The sequence below is a fragment of the Sturnus vulgaris genome, chromosome 6 (assembly GCF_052056855.1).
Source record: "Sturnus vulgaris isolate bStuVul1 chromosome 6, bStuVul1.hap1, whole genome shotgun sequence".
Classification (NCBI taxonomy): domain Eukaryota; kingdom Metazoa; phylum Chordata; class Aves; order Passeriformes; family Sturnidae; genus Sturnus; species Sturnus vulgaris.
In genome coordinates this window covers 16,872,869-16,889,706 of record NC_142248.1, presented here as the reverse complement: position 1 = coordinate 16,889,706, position 16,838 = coordinate 16,872,869, and the positions used below count along the sequence as shown (strand labels likewise).

General features: G+C 33.1%; 1 protein-coding gene across 1 annotated transcript in view; it reads left to right on the top strand.

Annotated features, from left to right (window-relative positions):
* RYR3 (ryanodine receptor 3) overlaps window positions 1-16,838 on the top strand; it is a 192,487-nt gene that overhangs the window by 80,179 nt on the left and 95,470 nt on the right. Inside the window, exons 21-36 of the mRNA XM_088167194.1 lie at window positions 1,455-1,671; window positions 1,867-1,971; window positions 2,384-2,487; window positions 2,923-3,006; window positions 4,337-4,496; window positions 4,901-5,048; window positions 5,148-5,353; window positions 6,018-6,192; window positions 7,665-7,873; window positions 9,031-9,215; window positions 9,881-9,917; window positions 10,280-10,440; window positions 10,965-11,130; window positions 13,804-13,890; window positions 14,273-14,499; window positions 15,558-16,359. Of these exons, the coding sequence (XP_088023320.1) occupies window positions 1,455-1,671; window positions 1,867-1,971; window positions 2,384-2,487; window positions 2,923-3,006; window positions 4,337-4,496; window positions 4,901-5,048; window positions 5,148-5,353; window positions 6,018-6,192; window positions 7,665-7,873; window positions 9,031-9,215; window positions 9,881-9,917; window positions 10,280-10,440; window positions 10,965-11,130; window positions 13,804-13,890; window positions 14,273-14,499; window positions 15,558-16,359 (3,073 nt within the window). The remainder of the gene's footprint in view (window positions 1-1,454; window positions 1,672-1,866; window positions 1,972-2,383; window positions 2,488-2,922; window positions 3,007-4,336; window positions 4,497-4,900; window positions 5,049-5,147; window positions 5,354-6,017; window positions 6,193-7,664; window positions 7,874-9,030; window positions 9,216-9,880; window positions 9,918-10,279; window positions 10,441-10,964; window positions 11,131-13,803; window positions 13,891-14,272; window positions 14,500-15,557; window positions 16,360-16,838) is intronic.

The window sequence follows — 16,838 nt, the reverse complement described above, 5'->3', positions numbered from 1 at the left end:
GCTCTCACTGGCTTTCTCAGCAGGGAGTAAAAAATCTAAATCATCATGAAAACTGATACTGTGTTCACAGTGGGAAACAGAACTGATGAGAAGCAGTTTTGGAATCTCTTTACTAATATTGCCCATTTCTTACCTCTTCTATAGCTAAAATACAGAGATTCAAACTTACTGTATTCAATTTATATTGTTGTCTATGTTCAATGAATTCAGAAGATCTCCTGTAGAATCAAACATAATAAAGGAGGGCTGGGAAAAGTTTAGTAAATCAATTTCATTTATTCCCCAGGAGTGACCCTACTATGTAACTGCATAAATACAAATCTTTTGAAAATGTTAATTACTTTTTACTGTAAGAAATCTGCCGAAACTGGTGTAATAATTTTCTTTTTTATTTAGTTCCTGTTTGATGTTGCTTTTATATTCTGAGAGACCTTTTTCCTCTGTAGTTTATAGTGGCTGATGTTAACAGCAGATGTATGTCATCATCTGTGTCTATTACTACCAGAAGAAATATTTTTACATGGGAATCTTGAGTTTATGAGTCAAGGAGGGTGTACTGGACTCTTTGTTTTTCTCCTATTTTGAAAAATGTTAACAAAATATATTTATATGTTTATATGTTGATCTGTTCTAATATACCTATAGGCTTCTGGTCATCCCATCACAACAAATGTAGTGGCTAATTCCTAGAGCTAACAAGCTTTTTGTTTTTTGGTTTTTTTTAAACATTTCTGTGTTTTTCTTACCTCTAGAGTTTTCCCACTTGAGGAACAAAGTATGCAGCTGGATAGTTTTTGTATTTGTTGTTTTGCCCAGTATACTCTTAAATTTATATGAAAAATCTATATCTGAGGAGAAAAATAACATTTTAGGCGTTTACAAGGAATCTTAGTTGTGCTTCTGGAACTCATTCATTGTTGTAATATTTGGTACAATATTGTTTGCTTTCTTAATGTATTATGGTTTGAGTACTTTGTTTGGTTTTTTTCATTTCTCTCATATGCCAAACTGTCTGTATGTGATCACTGAGAAGTAAGTTTAAAACTTTTAAGTGATGTATCAATAGTCCCAAGAGTATTTTTAGAGTAACTAAACCATTAATTTTAACAATTTAAATTAGATTTGCGTTTCCAAATCCCTTAAATTCGTTTTTAAAATCACAGTTTACAACCATTTGATTTTAAATGAGAAATATTTAAATATGCTACTACATTGAATAATCAGTTTTGCTTTGGCCAAAACAAATTTTCAAAGAATAGTGGGTACATGATGGTTTTACTGACAGTATCTGCAAGTATGAATGCGTGGTAACCCTTTGGTGTTTGCCAAAACGTGAAGCACACGTGTCTTTTTGTAAATGGTAGTAAAATAAATGCTCAGGCTTCTACATTATTTATTCATAATGATAATATATGCTGCCTATTTAAGACTAATTGCTTTGTTGAAAATTGCAGAGTTCGTTTCTTGTTGGGCGGACGTCATGGCGAGTTTAAATTTCTGCCTCCTGCTGGCTATGCTCCCTGTTATGAAGCATTGCTTCCAAAAGAGAAGATGAAATTGGAACCAGTCAAAGAATATAAAAGGGATTTTGAAGGAGTGAGGGATTTGTTGGGTACAACACAATTTCTCTCACAAGCTTCTTTTATCCCTTGTCCAATAGACACCAGTCAGGTATGTGAAGTTTGCAATAATGGGATCCATAACATATGTCTGCTCAAAATTTAAATTCACAATTTAAAATCTTCCATCTTTCTTAGAAATTCTTCAATTGTTTGTTGTGATGTAGTAACTAAATGATCTTGGATATATAAGGTGTGGAACCTGGAACCTCTTCTTACTTTCTGAATTGTTATGCTCTTTTCTTAGGTTGCTCTTCCTTTTCATCTTGAAAAGATCAGGGACAAACTAGCTGAAAATATCCATGAACTATGGGGAATGAATAAAATAGAACTAGGCTGGACATATGGCAAGGTACGTTTTGAATGACCTGTGTGGGTATAGTCACCTGTATTAGGTTAAGTCTCCTGCCAGCCCAAGGCTGGACTTGGAATTTGAACAGGGTATGCAGTGATGGTCTGTACATTAGCAGCAACAGGTGACCATGTAAGCTGGAAGGAGACAGGGGTATTAACTTTTTTACTGATTTTTTTAAGCGTTCAAATTCCTTTGTTTTGTTATTTCATTAGTTATGGAGGAGTATTTATAGTATGCATTATAAATGAATCATGGGAAAAGGAGATTTATATAGTTATGAGTAGGTGACATTGAACAAAAGTAAATGGCATTGCTTATACTGACTTCATTACTGCAAAGAATTTACTGGGTTTTTACTGTGATTCTTGATTCTATCAGGAAAGTACTCTTTTCTGTTACTCTTTTGCAGATACGGGATGATAATAAAAGGCATCATCCTTGTCTTGTGGAATTCTCAAAACTGCCTGAGACAGAGAAGAATTATAACCTACAAATGTCAACTGAAACCCTCAAGTGAGATTTAAACAGAAAAAATAATGAAGTTTTAAATTTTTTTTATTCAAGTGTATTATACTGTTATAAGATATATAAGCCATTCATATATCTCCTCCAAAGGTATTCTGCTAACTTTACTAGAAGTCCCAGGAACCCAATCAGACTGATGTAGGAAAACTTTGTCTGTATGGAGAGACAAAGAAAAAAACACCACCCAATCCTGTTGATTTTAATAAAGTGGTAGAAATCTCAAGCCTTTTAGTCTTTTGACTTTTAATCTTTTTTAGTCTTTGAAGGGCTTATTTATTATTTCTGATAAATTAAAATATTTGGGCTTTTAAATACCATTATTTTGGATTACTTCCATGTTTTTTAAATATAATTACTTCTGCGTATTTATACAATGCATGAGAACTATAATGTTGTGTTTCACTAATGCCATTTTTATGCCAGAACCCTTTTGGCCCTTGGATGTCACATTGTTCATGCTCATCCAGCAGCTGAGGAAGATCTCAAAAAAGTCAAACTTCCTAAAAAGTATGTACCTTATGGTAACGGTTACATATTATAATATTTATTATAAATATAAAATATTTTAATTTGATTTGAAGAATGCTGGATATGAACCCCATACCTGATAAGGTCTTACAGATCCCTGGTTAGGCCATTACCTTGACTGTGATGATGTTGGAATGTGAATACTGCTGTGCTACATCACCTCCTGAAGTAGTTCAGAGACTGAAACAGTCATTTACTTAAACCACAGGCAATTGTAGTGGTGTTACATCACCCTAGAACAGAGATTCCAAAGTTAAATACAACACTGCAGTGCTTTTCTGTCTCAGAGTAAACAGTCTATTCATATGATGGATTCTATTCATATGATGGTAAAAGTATTTACTTGAAAGAGGGTTTACCACTTTACCATAGGAGACAGAAACAGCAAGTTGGACACCTGCCATTTCACATCAGTTTATCAACCCACCATATGTCTTTTTCTTCCTGAAAGAAATTTAGCCATGAGAAACAAAGTTAGTTGTTTAAAGAGAGCAGTAAAATACATAGTTTTATGACATGAGAGGTGGTAATCTTGATCCAGTTGATGGCATTAATTAAAAAAAGTAAAACAGATCTATTCTAAAGGTTCATACTGCAGAAAGTCTATCATAATACTGTTTGCTATTATTCTCTTGTTAAAATACCTATTGCTTATATGAAACATCCCAATTAATGGAAACTACCTGATTTGGGCAAAAGAGAGTCTGAATTTGTCTAAAAGGGCAGGCAATCCTTATACAATATGGAAGGGTTGGAGAAGATAATAGATACTGCTGAAAAATTATTAAACTTTTTATTCAGTGAAAAAGTGGCAATAACAATAGCTAAAATGTTTTCATCTGTTTGAAAAAAATGGTAATGCAGAATAACTAATTAAATAATAATAATAGCTAATTAAAATACCATACTTAATAAAACATAAAAGTTTCATAAGAAGTCATCATACAGATCTTAAAAATAGAAATTACTTGAAATATTTAAATGGCAAATATAAAAAATATATATAAAAAGCAGTCATTCAATAACAACTTTGTTGCTTTATAGCAACCATTTAGGCATGTAAATACTGATCTGAGTCACATTTAATTAGCTATTGTGCAAGTAATTGGAAAATGAGACAGTCTGCTAGAATCCAATTTATATCCTAGTAAATGACCAAATGCAATGGAAGACTTTTACAAAGGAAAGGGAGAGTAGGAGATTAAAAAGTGGAGGGAGACAGTTATTTCCACCCTATGAACGCCTCATAGAAAAACTTAAATGCCGTAATAGGGATATCTTGACTCTGTTTTGCTTTGTTGACTTACAGTTACATGATGTCAAATGGATATAAACCTGCCCCTCTTGATCTTTCTGAAGTGAAATTGTTACCTTCTCAAGAATTTCTAGTTGACAGACTAGCAGAAAATGCACATAATGTCTGGGCAAAAGACAGAATAAAGCAAGGATGGACCTATGGCATTCAACAGGTAGGAACTTCTTTACATGCATTTGCAATAAGTAAAGAATGTGAGATTTTTTATTCTAGAACGTAATTTGGGAGGGAGTGTTAGTTAAGGAAAAGCCGGAGGGGGTTGGGAGCAGGAAAAAAAGCCCTATCTATAAAAGCCTGGATTGTCAGACCTGTATGGTTGCAGCTGCTGGATATATGAGAATATATTTCCATTCTTCTCATTTGTTCATATATTTAGGTTTTCAGTGTTATTAACAGAAAATTAATTGAGCTTGCATTCAGAGAATTCTTCTTCATTATGCTGTTTCTCTTCTGTAATCATTACATGATGCCAAAGTACATTCTGTCTCATTATTCAAAGTCTTTGTGATGTCTAAACAGACATTTCTTCTAGTTGTTTTTTATTACAATCCCTTTTAGGATCTTAAGAACAAACGTAATCCTCGGCTAGTGCCATATGCATTATTAGATGAACGTACTAAAAAATCAAACAGAGACAGCCTCCGTGAAGCTGTTAGAACATTTGCAGGCTATGGTTATAGTATTGAGCCACCTGACCAAGATATGGGTATGTATTTTCAATAAGAATTATTGCCTTTTTTAGTGACATTTGTGGTTTCATTTTATTATTAAAAGTGGAGGTTTTTTTCTCTGTTTATTTTTACAGCTGACCAAACAGTGGAAAAAGTCAGCATTGACAAGATACGATTTTTCAGAGTAGAACAATCCTATGCAGTGAAGTCTGGAAAGTGGTACTTTGAGTTTGAAGCTGTGACAGGTGGAGATATGCGTGTTGGCTGGGCCAGGCCAGCCTGTCGACCTGACATAGAGTTGGGAGCTGATGACCAAGCATTTGTATTTGAAGGAAGCAAAGTCAGTACACCTTCACCTCTTTTTTACCTATGAACAGACTAGGCAGAGAACTACAGCATAGGTTTCCTCTGTATACTCCACATCAGCTACTGGAATGTTTTTGATTCATATGAAGATATCTCTGAGCTCTTTCACACATTGGATAGTAGCTCCATTTTGGTTCTGGTCTTGGGATTGTGCTAACAAAGAAGTGTTGTTTTACATGTATCTTCCTAAGCTATATCCAATTAAGTACAGAAGTCTGTCATAATTGTAAAAAAGATACAGCATTCACTTCCATTTTTTTATAAGTGATGTTTTAGAAAAACCAAAAAGAGGTTCTTCATTAACTGAGAGAACCACAATTTCTTTTCCTTTTTCTGACTTATCAGATTTCTGCATGTCTTTTCTTCCCAAGTTTGACTCCTAAAGAACTGGAAGGATAATAATGACCCTGTGTGTAAGGAGCTGAATTCAATGAACAGTAATTATCAGGCTCCAAATTGCTGAAGTTAGGGTGCCTTAGCTGCTCTATGTCCCTCTTATGTCTAAGGCAAAGTCATGATCAATACTGTTTGCAAATTATTTTGAGATCCTGGAAAATAAAACACCTAGGCTTCTCTATTTATTTTGCATTTCATTTTTAGTTTTAGCACTGTATTTATTTACTTGGTTTTCCATTTAGGGCCAGTGTTGGCATCAAGGCAGCGGATTCTTTGGACGAAGCTGGCAACCAGGAGACGTGGTTGGTTGTATGATAAACTTGGATGACAAGTCAATCATATTTACTCTGAATGGAGAGTTGCTTATAACCAGTAAAGGTTCTGAACTTGCGTTTGCTGACTTTGGAATAGAAAATGGTAACTTCCCCTTTATAGTCACATGGTTATTAGAAGACAAAACAATACAACAGAGAGAAAAACTAGTCTGTCATTATGACTCAGTGAACTAAGAAATCATATTTCACTGATGTGAGCCTTCAGACTGTGCAATACATTAACTCCATAAAAATTTATTTTGGGAGTGCTTGTGTGGCACAAACTGAATTTCTTTACTCCTTTAGCCACATTAATGGGGTTTCAGCAGTCAGAGTGGATAAATTTTCTCCCTGTTGCTAGGCTTTCTTGCAGGACTTCAGTTCTAAGAAGTGGTAATAATAAGCATCCTGAAAATTTTCCAAAACCTGAAAATGCAGTCTCTGATAATCTCACTTGAGCATAAATATACTATGTTCATGTCTGTGAAGGACAAAATGAGTACTGTGCAGTGAGAGTCTGCATCAAAAGAAAGATCTTTGCAACACAACTTGATTCTAATTTTTTTTTTTTTCCTCTGTCTTATTCATAATTATCCAAATTTCCCATTTTTCTGGGATATTTTTCCTCTTCTGTTTTTGGCTTTTGGTTTTTCAAAAAGTAGTATCTACATGACTGTAATAAAAGAGTTTGTGAATATTTTCAAACTGTTTTGCTTTATGTTTTCATTGACATTTTCTTTGTAAGTGTATCGCCTCCAACCAGTAATAGCTTCATACCTATTAGGAATTGCCAGAAAACTTTGCAGTTGCTCACTGTTCTTCTTTGATCTTGCCATTGATAGAGTTTTTATAAAGGTAGAGAATGAGAGACTGCCTTAACAAAGATGCACTGAAGTCTTAAAGTTCAGGAGACAAAATGTCTCCTTTAGAGGTTGAACTTTTGGCTTTTCCCTAATCTTGCTCCAAATTCTGTTTCTTGGGGAAATGGTGAAATAAGTCAACAGCCTTTCAACTCTGTCTAAAAGTATATGGAGATTAAAAAGTTGAGTCATAAAAATGCTAGCATTAAAGGAGTGTGTGTTTGTCCCTTGTGAATGATGGAGGAATGAAGGCTGGCAAAAAATAAAAAAAATAAAAAAATTGTACCTACTGATGATAAAGTAAATTTTAAACAAATGTATTGAGGTACCTGAAATTCATCTCAAAGTCCTTTGACAATTTGGTGCCCTCTGAGATTATACTTAACTTTTGTTAATAACTTTGATCTAGACAAGGTTAGCTTCCAGTATCCAGCTTGTTATATAAAGCCATGTTTATTAGTCTGAAAATGAGAAAGATAACAAATTAAATGGAACAGTGCCTAAGTTCTCAGGGGTTTTGGTAGCAATTATATTGAACTTAGACATTAGTATTTAAGGTTGCTTTAAATCCTTGCTACTTGTCATCACTTCATGTGCATTACTTGTAGGAGCTAAACTTTAGCTCACATTAGATGGATTGAAAATAAAGAATGGTTTTAAACTAAATGGTTTTACACTAAGTTACTGTTAAGTTTTATTTGGTTTTTTTCTTTAGGTTTTGTTCCAATTTGTGCACTGGGCCTGTCTCAGATTGGTCGCATGAACCTTGGAATGGATGCCAGTACATTCAAGTATTACACAATGTGTGGCCTCCAAGAAGGTTTTGAACCTTTTGCTGTTAACATGAACCGAGATGTTGCTATGTGGTTTAGTAAACGCTTACCAACATTTGTCAATGTGCCAAAAAATCATCCTCACATTAAGGTAACATTACATGTCAGGGAGACACCTGTTCAACGACTGTTTGTTTAGCAAGCTGAGACATTAAACCCTTACTAATACTTAGTGTCATCAGATAGTTTGTCATATAACTCTATTAAGTCACACTTAGATAATTCTAGATGATCTTGTCTGTCTTCTGTTTCATTTATGGTAGTATGGATTCCTATGGATATGCCTATCTGGTTTATTGTATGACTTACTAATTTATATTGTGGTTACCTACTGGGAACACGTTAGTTATGGGGGTTTTTTTTATTCTATCTTACATGTGCTTTTACTTTTTAAACCTTCCCAACTATAAATTTTTATTAAATATCTGAAAATTGTTCAACTTAAGTCTGAAGACATTTAAATGTACCAGTGGTGTTGAAGATTCTTTCATTATGATGCAGTGATAGGAATTCCAAAACACCCTGACTAATCTGCCTTAGAGCAGAATATTATATTCTGTATTTTTTATAAATTGTTCCATATTGATATATTCCAAAATGATAAGTTTGAATTCCTGAAGAGATTTTTCACTCTAATCTCTCTAGTTTTACTTTAACTTAATTTAGGTGTAGCCAATTCTTTTCTAATGCTTGTCTCTGAATATTTCCTTCTTAAGCACAATAAATTTCATTGAATTCCAACTAAATTATCTCACCATTTTTTCATTTTATCAGGATTATTTCATCACTATTTCTGTCTTTAAAAGTGTTTGGAATGTCCCTGAGTTTGAAAATTCACTTTTTCAGCAAGGGAAAATAATATCAGACTCAACGTCCATAATGACCCTCAAAACAATTCTAATTGATATTTCTTCTAATTGTGGTAGAAAATTACTGATTCTTGTGATGCAGATTTTCAATGATTTGTGTAATCAAAGTGAATTAGTTCAATAAACTATGTACTTTTTTTTTACTACTGAATGGAACATCTTGAAAATATTTACTGTAGTCAGGATATACTGAATCTTTTGCTTCTCTTGCTCTTCAGGTTAAATTCAGTGTCAGAGAACAAAGCTGCATAGTTTTGAAGATAATTAATTATGAAGAACTTAAGTTAGCACCTTAAATTTTCTCATCCTCTAGTTGCTTAATGGAAGTTTTCATCATTTTTTGGATAGTATTATTTACAAATATTTCTGTTATTTTTAGATATGGAGAATTGATGGAACCATTGACAGTCCACCTCGGTTAAAAGTTACTCACAAAACATTTGGCACACAGAACAGCAATTCAGACATGATATATTGTCGTTTGAGTATGCCCGTTGAGTTCCACTCATCATTCAACTTCGGCATGGGTGTGGAAAATGCCTCATCTGATGTTTTCCAAAAACGGTTAGACTTGGCTTTAGTTATCCTATTTTGTGCTTTCGGTGTAAATGTATTATATTATTTTTTATTATTGTTTACTTCAAATTTCTGTGCACTAAGCACAGATTATCATAAAATGTGTGCTACTCAGATTTTTCTATTCTTTATGGTTTTATAAGCCACCTTTGCTGCAAAATGCTGTGTCCAGACAAGAACAAGGTCTATATATCTTTGCCTAAGCAGGTCCATTTTTTTCTGAATTATTATGATTTGAAAAAGCTAGGCTGGAAACCTAGCTGAGAATCTTTTGCCCATTGGATTATTGCTCATCCAAATTATTGTTCAATAGCTCATTGTTACTAGAAAAGTGCCTAATACATTAAAAGAAAAAAGATTGTGGGACGTTTTTTTAAAGATACCAGGTATTAATGTGTCCTGCACCTTTCAGAGTTACCTCTATTTAACTGCTGCAAATCTGCCTCTTCTCCCACTCTCTACCTTAACTGCAATCAATTATTTTACTTGTAGATTTGTATCCTTTACAGTCTTTGCTAATGCATACTCAGTACCAAGCAAACTAGTTAGGTACTTAATTTACATTAGTTGGCTTTTAAGTATACTTAGCCTAATAATGACTAATTTTTAAACTTTTTTTTTTTAATTATTTATGGATTTTCCTTTATCTGTAGAAAGCACAGCCAAGAAATTGCTCCTCCTTCTACTACAGTAAGTAAATATGTTGAGATGCTTAGTTCTTCTGTTTTGAAGTAGATTTATTTGTGGCAGCATGTCTATTGGAAATTGATCTGTTGAAAGAAGCCTTTTTAATAATTTTCTATGATATAACACTGATTTTAAATAATGATGTCCAGAGTCGCATGTCTTGCAACTTGTGTAAACATATTAAAACACTAGTCTGTCTTTTTAATCTATGAGTGTTTTAAATGACTTACTAGAATAATGTGAATTACTATTATTACTATTATTATTTGATATAAAGAGGGGATTTTAAAAAAATCACTATTTGAGTATTCCTTGATAAAACACTTTAGATTTCTATTACTAATATTCTCTTTTCCCCCTTTCAGTATTTTTACTCACTACGGATATTTGCTGGCCAAGACCCATCCTGTGTCTGGGTTGGCTGGGTAACACCAGACTACCATTTTTACAGTGAGAATTTTGACCTAAATAAAAATTGTACAGTGACAGTTACTTTAGGTGATGAGAGGGGCAGAGTTCATGAAAGGTATGGAATTATTTATAGCTTATTAAAGTTTTTATTTTAATACCATTGTTAAAAGGTCAGATGTTCATAAGCTTGATGATATTTTAAAAATTAATTTAAACTTATGAGAAAATTGATTATATAATGTGAGTTTTCTGTGCTCATTTGTATATGAGTATGTTTTATGTGGACATGTTAAAGTGAATTTATCATTAATGTTCTATTAGAAAGAAAATTTCTTTGGAAAGAATTTTAAATGAAAGACGCTTCTTTAATATCTATATTTACTCTGTGCTGATGAACCCCTTTGTTTTACTATAACTTACAAATGCACACAGAAGCCTGTGAAATTTTTTCAAAGCTATTAAAAAAAGTCTCTTTAGCGTGAATGGTGCTGATACATTACAAAAAAGAAGGTTTGTTAATAAAAATAAAATAAACTAAAAGCATAACAAGCACCTTTGAGGATCTCTAAGTATTCCTCCATTGAGAAGTTTATCTCCAGCAAGTTCAGTGTGACCTCTGCTTTGTTCTTGCTCTTCCAGTGTGAAGCGCAGCAACTGCTACATGGTTTGGGGAGGAGATGTAATTGCTAATTCCCAGAGATCAGGTCGCAGTAATGTCGATATAGAAATTGGATGCTTTGTTGACCTGGCTACTGGAATGGTGTCATTCACAGCCAATGGAAGAGAGCTTGGCACTTGTTATCAGGTATTATCAGCTTTTCAGGAAGCTATCTAGTAAGCTTCTTGTTTTGGTGCTACTTCTCTTTTTCAGAAATCTAACGGGACACCATTTGTGTGATGATGTGTTTTCCTATATCATTCTGGTTTATCCCTCTTTTTCTCACTCTCTTGTAAAGGCTATGTTTCTTGAGTTGTTTCAATATGTTCCGATAAATATTTTTTTTACATCTCAGTTTGTGTGGTTCAGAATCTTGATTAATAAATCTAATTTTTTAAGTTATTTTTTCAACTGAATCTGTTATACAATAAAGGTGAAATAAATATTTAAACTAGCAGAAGGTCAAAACTAGACTTTAGATAGAGTAATTTTTGATATGAATTAAGAAGAAAAATTTAGCTCATTATTATCAGGGTTTGTGTCTTCTGCAGATAGCTGTGATTTGGAGACCTTGTGATTTGATAAGTTTCAAAACCTAAAAATCAAATATGCATGAATGCAGAAAGCCAAAATAAGTGGGATGGGTCCTAATTGCTATTAATATCCTCAAACATGGTGTCAGTATGTGACTATATCAGTGGTTGACAGGAGTTTTCAGCACCAGATTATTGATTTTCTCCTAGTAAGATCAGTTTTCCATAGTAAAGCACTCACTGGGGAAGAGGTTGTCCAGTGTTAGCCACAATTCATTGCTTTCTTCTATGTCACCACCTCAAATCTGTAATACAGACAAAACTGAAATATTATTTAACTTAATTTAATGGAATTTTTATATTGACTCCATTGAAATGAATGTGGCAGGGTTGCACACAGCCTTTCAATGGGGGGGAGGTTATCTAGTAATTGCAATTTTGGAATATTTTGTAATAGTGGTCAGTAACTTCAGCGCCACACTTGGAGAATATTGAATGTCAACACAGTGTGAAAAGAAAACAGGAGATTAAAGTGCTTAAGCCCTGCTTTGTTGTTTTTCCAACTAGATACAAATCAATACAAAAGCTTCTGAGCAAACCCATGAAACTTTGGTGTGTTTCTTTGTAGTGGGTGTTGGTGGGTTTTTTCTTTTCATGGAAAGCCTTTACTGTTCTTATCATCTTGCTAGGAGGTGTATGAAAAGACAGATGTGGAAGCTGCTTGTTACTGAATTTATTGTAAATACCACTTTCAGGTTTTTTCTTATATGACTTGCAATTAATATAATCATGTTCTCTGTACCAAATTTAAAACTACCTCAGAAAATACCATTATTTCTCCTCTCTTTTTCATGTAAAAATACCTAAAGTTCTTTTAGGAAATATTTTTTTCAATAAACCTGTTATACCTGGTCTGCTGAAAAATGAGAATATCCAACATTTTCTAGAAATATAAAATAGTATAATCCAACAAGATTGTTACAACTAAGGGTGAAATACTTTTAATTTTTTGCTTATTTTGAGTAATTTGAATATTTTCTCTTTTTTTGAAAGTAATGAAAAAGTATTATGTAGTTTTCATTTCCATGTCTTGAATATATTTATAATAAAGTAAGACCTTTAAAATATTTCAATAAATCAAATCTCTCACTCCAGGTGCCACAAATAATTGATATTTGTCTGGTCTAGGTAATTATTCTAGTCTTATAAGAGTTTGCATGCACTTTTCAGTTTTCTTAACTGAAATAGAAGGACAATATTTGTATGCTGTTTTCATTTTAAAAGATTTATAGGTTAACATATTTAAGAGAAGAAATGAATTTTTTCTGTAGTTTTTGATCTAAATATTGAATGCCATGGTGATAATCAGAAAAAAATCCAATACACGAAGCAGAACAGAATGCCTTTTTTTTCTGGATATGGGGCTGTGGTTTTTTTAACTTATCAAAACGTTTGGAATGTTAATACCAAGCCCTATATTATTTTGTTTATGGCCATAGTCATAGTTCTGAGAAAACAGTTTTCATTAGATCATTGTCCTCAAAGTTAGGAGTTCTACTCCTTCACAGCACAAATATTGTAATTGTGCTTATTATGTATTATGCTTATTCTATAATTATATTTTTGCTTCTTTATTTCCTGGCAGTGGTGGGTAATCTTGTTCAGTGTTCTTCAGAATAAGCTTGTCTTCTTACACTGACATGCACTTTGAGTCCAGCTATAATGGGGAAAAATATAAGATAGCTGTCAAAAAAGTCCCAAACAGCACTACAGCACTGTGATTCCCTGTGATTTTATGACTGGAGACCAATGCTAGGCCTGAAAATAAAAAGCTCTTTAAGAAAATTGCATTATTCTACTTTTAGAGTAGCAAATCAGTAATCTTAATAGGAGATAAAGATTTGCACTGTCCTGATCCCATGATGTGCTCTCAGTCTCTAGAGTGAGTTGTTGAATTTGGATGTTTTTGAGAAGGAACTACACTGTGTTACCAAAGTTCCTCCTATAGGTGTTGATGGGACATAAGGCTGCAAAGCACCTGTCTCTAAATCAGGTGGTCCTATGAAGGTAACTGCAAATACTTTACTATATTATAGGTAGACACTATTCAACACTTTATTTATTAAAGTATCTAAATTATTTGATAATGAAATGTAAGGTATATAGTAATTATTTTATATCAGAGATTTTATATATATATATAATATATATATAATCTTATATTCAGGGATGTTATTATTTTTCCATTTTTAATTTGTAAAAAAATTTAATCTTGTTTCCCCTCTAGGTTGAACCAAACACAAAGCTTTTTCCAGCAACTTTTTTACAGCCTACAAGCACTAACTTAATTCAGTTTGAACTTGGTAAATTAAAGGTAGGAAGTATTTTTGTATTCTATACAAAGAATCTTTATGTAAATGTGCTCTTTTAAATCTGTTTATTTCCATATAAATTCCTGCTCAGCTAAATTTGTTTAGGAAGGTTGAATCAAAAGCATGACTTGTAATTTGACTTCTATGTTTACTTCTGTAAATGTTATATGCAGTTAATTGATTATCTGCATTTGTCAAAATAAACAAATATTATTTGAGAGTAACACCATTAATGTTGGAGAGTTTAAATGAATTTTGTTTGTTGCAATAACTTCTACGTTTCTATGATTTCCTTGCTATTCAAAAATTATACTTCCTTTTGGTGTTATGGGTTTTTTCATAATTACATGTTTCAAAAATAATTAATACATATATTCTTTTCAGAATACCATGCCTTTATCAGCAGCAATTTTTAAAAGTGAAGAAAGAAATCCTATTCCTCAGTGTCCCCCTCGCCTTGATGTCCAGACAATTACACCTGTTCTATGGAGCCGGATGCCAAACAGCTTTCTGAGGGTAGAAACGGAGCGCGTCAGTGAACGCCACGGCTGGGTCGTGCAGTGCTTGGAGCCCCTGCAGATGATGGCACTTCATATCCCAGAAGAAAACAGGTACACTGATAATCAGACAAAATTGCTGGATGTGGGCAAAATACACTGAAAAAAGATCTCAGCCTGTTGATTAAAGCTGCCTTGCTGAGTGTTTATACTATAGTTGTTGAGAATTTCTGATCTTACCTGATATCTTATCAGATATTATTGTATTCTTGAAACTTAAGTAAATACAAGAGACTGAACTTTAATGCCATGTACCAAGTTTTGCCTGCATAAAAGAAAGCATGATTTTATTAGATTTTATTCAAATTGAAATTGAAATAGCGTCGCTTAAATCTGTAGGTCTTTAGAGATTTTTCTCAGCTTGAGAAAAACAAGCATAAAGAAGATGCAAGTACAATTATGCTGATTTTTTTCAATAATAGAAACCTTTAATCTCTTCCTGTTTTATCTGCACTGAATTTACATGAATTAAATTCTTGTTTCTTATTGACAAGATCATGACTTTCTTTAATTTTCATCAGGTTTTATCTTCAGAGTGAGGATAATAAAAATCTATCCAATTATCAAATATCATAACCAGTGAAAAATCAAATTATCAGCAAAAGCATAGCAGAAAGATCATTTAACAGTTGTAATTTTATTAGTAAATTAAAAATTTCTTTTAACGATTCAAAACTCAATTTTATTTATTGTTAATAAAACCGAATTCAAGAAAAGAATGAAAAACACTCTGTTGTGGAAAAAATCAACCAGTAATCTGGAGTAAATAAGAAAGGCACTGTTTAGTAATGATAATAATGCAGACTTTCTGCATGCCTAATACGCCTATTTTAAAAACAAGTTCTAATTTACAATAGATTCCAAAAAGCATCTCCATCTTATATTTTGGGGTTTTTTCTCCCAATAGAGTACTAATTTTAAACAGTCTCAACAAACTATTTCCATCATTTACTGTATTTTAATGATGCACGTAGTAAGATTAGTTAGGATCAACTTTTATATTAGTGGTTTGAAGATGAACTGACTGAAATGTTCAGAGATTATAAAACTTTCCTTTTTCAAAGTCTGATTCATGGAATTGACTGGTGTTCTGTTTCTTTATTTCATAACAGATGCGTTGATATTTTGGAACTATGTGAACAAGAAGATTTGATGATGTTTCACTACCACACTTTAAAACTCTATAGCTCAGTCAGTGCTCTTGGTAACACTAGAGTTGCTTATGCACTTTGTAGCCACGTGGACATATCTCAGCTATTTTTTACAATAGATAATCAATACTTACCTGGACTTCTACGTTCTGGATTTTATGACTTGCTCATTAGTATTCATTTGGAACACGCCAAGCAAACCAAGCTCATGATGAGCAATGAATTTATCATTCCAGTTACCGACGAAACTCGAAATATTAAATTATATCCCGATGAAACAAAGAAACATGGTCTACCTGGAGTAGGTCTTAGTACTTGTCTTAAACCAGCCTTTAATTTTTCTACTCCATGCTTTATTGCGACCAGTGAAGATCATCAGACATCCATCCCAGAGATACCTCTGGAGATACTTAAATCCAAGGCCATAAGTATGTTAACAGAAGCAGTACAGTGCAGTGGGAGTCATATACGAGACCCTGTTGGAGGACAGGTTGCATTCCAGTTCGTTCCTGTTCTTAAACTGATAGCAACACTGCTCATAATGGGAGTTTTTGATGATGATGATGTAAAACAAGTGTTACTCCTCATTGATCCCACTGTGTTTGGAGATCACAAGGAAGAAGCAGAAGAGAGGACAGAGAAGGAAGAAGTGACACAAGTTGAAGAAAAAGCTGTAGAAGCTGGGGAGAAAGCAATCAAACAAACAAAAGCTCCTGCAAAGGGCTTGTTGCAGACAAGATTACCAGAATCTGTTAAGCTTCAGGTGATGATTTATTATAAATATGTTACTTATAATCTGCTCTTGATGAAGAAAGGGATTGTGCTTTTTGCCTGTTCTCTGCTTAATAAGATTTGAAATTCTGAAGGCCTTTAATTCTATTTTGCCTTTAAAGCTCAAATTTAAAAAAATATGATTCTGCAGTTCTTTCTCCATCTGTCTACACTCAAATAGATATGTGAAAACATACTTGTTTCATAAAAATGGAAGGGTTAGACCTGGTGACACTTAAAGGCCCCCTTCCAAGACAAACTAGTGTGACTTCTAGGTATTTTGAATGCATAGAGTGAAGGATTATGTGTGCAATATAATATTATCAATCAGATAATGAAACTATCATTTTGCTACCTTTACAGTGTTAAAACAAAAAATATGGGAAAAATGCCTCTTGTTTTTACAGTCTGATGCAGTGTATAATATGTACTCAAGTTCTTCCCCAGAATTTGTAAAGCTGTTGAGATTGT